Source organism: Quercus lobata, chromosome 10, assembly GCF_001633185.2.
Source record: "Quercus lobata isolate SW786 chromosome 10, ValleyOak3.0 Primary Assembly, whole genome shotgun sequence".
In the NCBI taxonomy this organism is placed as follows: Eukaryota; Viridiplantae; Streptophyta; class Magnoliopsida; order Fagales; family Fagaceae; genus Quercus; species Quercus lobata.
The window spans coordinates 63,943,157-63,948,905 of NC_044913.1; the positions used below are offsets into that span (position 1 = coordinate 63,943,157).

Consider the following 5,749-nt stretch of genomic DNA (forward strand, 5'->3'; position numbering starts at 1 on the left):
TTATTTTTTTTAGTGTATTTATGTTTATGTTCTTATATATTTTCATATTTTTAATTAATTATATATTTATTTTTATATTTGTGCATGATAGCATATTTTTGTGATGGGTATTTCTGGGATTTTTTTTTTTTTTTTTTTTTTAAATTTCTTTGGCCCAAGGGCCGGGTACCCTTGGTGCGGGCGTGCGGGTAGTGTATTTAAGTTTATGTTCTTATACATTTTCATATTTTTAATTAATAATTTATATTTGTGCATGACAGCATATTTTTGTGATGGATATTTCTAGGAATTTTTTTTAAAAAAAATTTCTTGACCCAAGGGCCGGGGATTTTGCAAACCACATTTATCCACTATTCAGTTCCAGAGGCTGACACAATATAGGCATTAAATAGATCACTGCTTCACTATAGCCATTTTAAAATGTCTTTGAATTTTTACTCTCTTTTTTTTTTTTTTTTTTTTTTTTTTTTCTTCCTTCCTTGATAAAATTATTTTCATGATATAACTATATATGCTTTATGTGTCTTGACATTGCAAAATGGAATGATAAAAATTTCTGAATAAGTAAGGTCCAACGTCAAATTGTTTAAAGTATGAAAATAATACGTACATTTTACAACAATTCGCACACAAACATCCATATACGAGTTATATGTTGTTTGCAAGGTCAGGCAGGCTTCAAGAAAGCCCAATGGACTAGCACTGCCACCGGCTCAAGCAATTAACTTGTCACTCAATGACGTATCACACTAACAATCATACTATGAAACTAAAAAGAAGTATAAATTTTCTGCCTAAGGATGAAAGGACAAGAATGAGGATTCCTTTTCAATCCTTCGTAGATATGGATTCTGAATCATTTTTCCCCTCTACAAGCAACCCATGGGCTGGACAAAACCAGTAGATGTCCCAGCAGCATTGACACATGAAGCTTGGGCCACTTGATTATTATTGTAAGTGAGCTTTACATTCTCCAATCTTATTCTGGAGCATGGGTATTCCGAACTACAATCAAATTTCAAAGCAACCTCTGTAGCTGATGTTCCATGGATGTCTTGGTATGTCACATCACTAATTTGAACACCAGAAACCTGTTAAAAAAAAAACTGTATGTCAATTTTCCATTTGATAGTAGTATCATGGTATGCAAGCTCCAACTAAAAAAAGAAAAGATAAAAGAAAAATATTGAACAGATTATGAAGTCAAAACATTGAAAATGTTTTGGGGGTACAATTTGGGTTTGAAACTAATCCAGAGTAAGATTTGAGTTTGCGATGATAATGGACCCAACTATATAGTGGGTATGAGTAGCTTTAAAGGTTAACGTCATAAACACATGGGGGCAAAAATTTTAAGAATCTATATTGTGTGATTTATTTGAACATGTTAAGGCCTTTTTAGAAGTAACCAAATCATGGTTAAAAAAAACATTTGCATGTAAAATATGCTTCAAAATTATCTTACCTGACCAGGGCAACCTTCATTGCTGGGGCAATAATTTTGGTCAATTACAACTGGATTTTGGACATCTTGCATAGTGACATGTTGAAAAAGAATGTTCCTAGCAAACCCATTGCTAGGCCTTCCCCATGACTTAATTCTCACCCCATTCTGAGTACCGGTAAAAGTAACTGTTTTGATTGTTACATTTTGTACACCAGCCTCTTGTTGGTCCTTGCCTAAACTCCCAATGCTACACCAATTAATTGAACCAATGAGACCAATGTAGCATCACCATCTAATATATATGGTTGTTCCAATCATGTAATATTTGAATGAAGATCAAAAATATAAAAATACAAAGTTATTTACCTAATTCCATGCCCAGGTCCACATGCAACATTCTCAATCCACAAGTTAGTGGTACCAGGGCCAATTGAGATGCAATCATCACCGGACCCAATCTTAGAGTTGAGAATTGTGACACTTGAAGATAATTGAACATGAATGCCATCAGTGTTTGGGCTATTTCCAGGCGCAATGACCTTGACACCTTGCATTTTCACGTTTTGGCAGCCATTTACGACAATGTGGTACAATTGGCTATTTAAGGAGGTTAATGCACTGACCACAACATTGTTTGAGTTGGAAAATTCCAATGTCTGCTTGCATACACACAAGAAAATCTTCCAATTATTATTGTTAAAATATATACGGAGTGTTTCTCTAAATTAATGATGAATATGACTATATCTGGCTATTCAATTAAATATGTGGATCTTAGAGTGAAAATCCATCAATCTAAGCAACAAAAGCCTAAGCAAGTTGTTTGACCTTTGACATTCTCATCAGTTTTTATTTGATCATCACAAGGCTCGAGATTTAATATTAAACATTAGTCAGATTGGCATTAAAGGGCTAAATTTATATGGATGCACAAAACTGAAATATTCTACGATCCAGAACATGGGATTATTCCCAATTAAGTATCGTTAATACGATTTCCTTAGAAGTCGGCTTGTCATGGCAGAAAAAGGAAGTTATTTTAATTTGACAAAAATCTCCTCCCAAACCCAGAAGGGCAAAATAGCAGTTTAAAGTTTAAACTTAAAATCAGATTGAAAAGCACACCAGTTTCCACCAATGAATTAAATCAAAACCCACACCTACTCCCAGTTTAACTACCTTTTTTAATTGAATAAAATGGAAGAATTAAGACAACCATAATGGACGAATTCATCCCAAATGGTGATAACATTTCAAAATGTTCTTTTCTTTTGCTCTATCTACTAATCTAAGCTAAACCAATAGTAATGCTCATTATAAACACTTCTTTTTTTCTTTCACAAAAACTTTCAACTCTTTTTAATAAATTGAAACTGATTAGTGTGCAATATTAACTTTTTTTGTGAAAGGTTATTTGTTGGAAGTCCGTTAAAAGTATATTGTACATAAAAATAAAATAAATAAATAAATAAGCCCTTAAAAAATCATATATATAAAAAATGAACTATAAAAAAATAAAGTAAAGAAAAAGGCTTTGTTATACTCTAAAGATAAAAGGCGACATAATTAGTCATTTTCACATACCGTGGCTCCAGAAGGACAACCATTGCCAGAGGCTTTGCAAGACCATAAACCAGTGCCTTGGCCATCAAGAATTCCACCAGATATGGTAACCCCATTAACTTGCTCAAACAAAAGCCAGGTTCCTGTATTTCCAAGGACCGTATAGTCTGATGGGGCCACAAGTGTCCCAGCTATGCGCACAGTGATAGCATTGTTCTTACATGGTCCACTGAAAACCACTTGCCCGAGGTAGAACCTCCCTGCTGGCACATAAATCATGGCAGAACTTACTGAGGCACAAGCTTTTGTCCATGCACTAACAAAAGCCTGAGTTGAGTCAGTTTTTCCATCTGCTATTGCTCCCAAACTCACCACATCGTATGTTATAGAAGAAACTAACACTAAAGAACTGAACATAGAGAGAAGTGCTAGGACAAGAGAGCTTCTGAGGTATGCCATTTTGGTTGATTTGGGTGAGAAAAAATAATGTGTCTGTTTGTGACTTTTTGTATGTAAAAGAGAGAAGAAGTGAGTTAGGAGGGAGTTTAGGAGTTGAAAGTTGTGGAGGTGAGGAAGTTGAAACGGTTTGAGAGGGTATTTATAGGGATTTGAATGCATATTTAGTTTCTTACTTTTTTAGCATATAATATCAAACAATTACGCAAAGCTGCGCCGAACTTAAATATTGTTGTTTTACGTTTAAACTTTTTTAATCTCTTCTTTAATTACTAAAATACCTTTACGTGGGACATACTGGTACATGGCTTGAATTTAAGGATTGGATTTGGATGCTACTAATTTTTTTAATAGCTAGCATCCAATGAGTTGAAAATTGACAAACTGTTGTTATCAATACTAATTAGTGTGTAACCGGTACATATACACAACTATATTTAAAAATAATCACAATTACATACATACATATATATATATATATATGGTTTCAACTTACACACATATGTAAAAGTTTCAACATACACACACACACACACACACACACACATATATATATATATATATATATATAGATTAGTGTGTAACCAATACATCCTCTTGGATGCAAATATTATGACAAAACTTAGATACAATATTTATGTACTGTTTTTTAAATTTCCCTCTTAAAATTCAACTACATGGTTTTTTTCTCATAGGATAAAAGTGTATTTTCAATTAAGAACTACCATATGACTGAATTTTAAGAGAGGAATTTAAGGACACAACACTTACTTAAGTATTGTACTTAAGTTTTGATCTGAAAATTAAACACATTCTTTTATCATAAAATATAAATTATTAATCAAATTATTAAAAAAAGTAAATGTAATTAGTCACATGTTAAAATTTTTGCCTAATTTTAATAAACTTATGATCTTTTTTTACTTCTAATTTTTAATAAGAAAGAATGTGTGGTGATTTTTGTTGACTTAGATGTGATTGGTTTTTATTTATTTATTTTATAGTTCATCAATATTAGATTCTTAGTATTTTGCACTCATTAACTTACTTGGCACAAAGAATAAAGGAAAATTATTGTATACTTCCGGAATATCATATATGTGTTGTCTCCCCTCTCACATGAATGGTGGGTCCTACTGAATTTAATTAGTTCCACCATTCATGTGAGAGGAGAGAGTACGCATTTATGGTACTTCCGAGAGTACACAATAATTTTCCAAGATTAAAAAGTTTAAGTGGACACATGGTACAAAATTAGCTCACAGTTGAAATCTAATTTGGAATCTAATTGACTTTTCTCTAAATTTTCGCTTTATATATATATATACTAGTGTATAACTTACAAATTTTTAAGTCATAGATATATACACAAGTTTTACTCTCTCTCTCTCTCTCTCTCTCTCTTTTATTTATTTATTTTATTTTTTATATACAAATAAGTTGAATATATATATATATATATATTTTTTTGCTTATTGGGTTTTTTTTTTGGTTTATTTATATTAAACTCTTCGTCTTTTGCATAGTATTCACTAACCTAAAACAAAAGTTTTTAAGAAATTAAAAATATAAGATACGGGCACAAAATTAAATGACAATTAGAATCAAATTGGACTTTCTCTAAATTTTGACTTTAATTATATATATAAATATTAAATATAGATATTTATAAAATTTATATTGTCTATCATGTTTATGAGGTCTTTATTATGCCCTCCCCTCAATCTATTTTCTAGATGATCACTCTAAATTGGAATGAAAAGTAGGTCATACTTTCGACCATAAGTCACTGCTTAATTAGATTTGTCAATTGGATGCACTGATTAATCTCTTCATTTTCTTTTTCCAGATTTTTTTGATTGGACTTTATTTGTTTCGTGTTATGCCATTTCTTTTATAGATATAATAAAATTTAAAATTTTTTATTTTCTCTCCATGATAATTATTCTTTTATTATTAGACTATGACAATAGGGGTGGCAGCATGCCTTACACAGGGTGGTCACTTGATCACCTTGGCCTGAATTTTTTTTTTTAATATATGCCTTAAAAAATTAAATTTTAAATTGATATAGGTTACTGACCACCCTAGAATACAAGCTTGACAACCCTAAATAAAAGTTTTACCTCTCCAAAATTTTGGTCCATTGAAGGTTGAACAAAAAACTTGTTAAAAAAGTTATGTTCACAACATTTTCACAATATTTTCACAACTTTTTAAAATTAGTTTCACAACAAATCCTAAGTTGTAGGTTGTTATAGGTGGACAAAAAATTAATTTTAG

General features: G+C 31.3%; 1 protein-coding gene across 1 annotated transcript; it reads right to left on the reverse strand.

The window, feature by feature from the left end:
- Nucleotides 1-869: 869 nt before the first annotated feature.
- LOC115966077 (polygalacturonase-like) lies at nucleotides 870-3,481 on the reverse strand. The gene is made up of 4 exons (XM_031085411.1): nucleotides 3,032-3,481; nucleotides 1,814-2,103; nucleotides 1,466-1,694; nucleotides 870-1,091 (listed from the first exon to the last, which is right to left on the reverse strand). The coding sequence occupies exons 1-4, from the start codon at nucleotides 3,467-3,469 to the stop codon at nucleotides 870-872; spliced, it is 1,179 nt and encodes a 392-aa protein (XP_030941271.1). The 5' UTR covers nucleotides 3,470-3,481.
- Nucleotides 3,482-5,749: the final 2,268 nt, after the last annotated feature.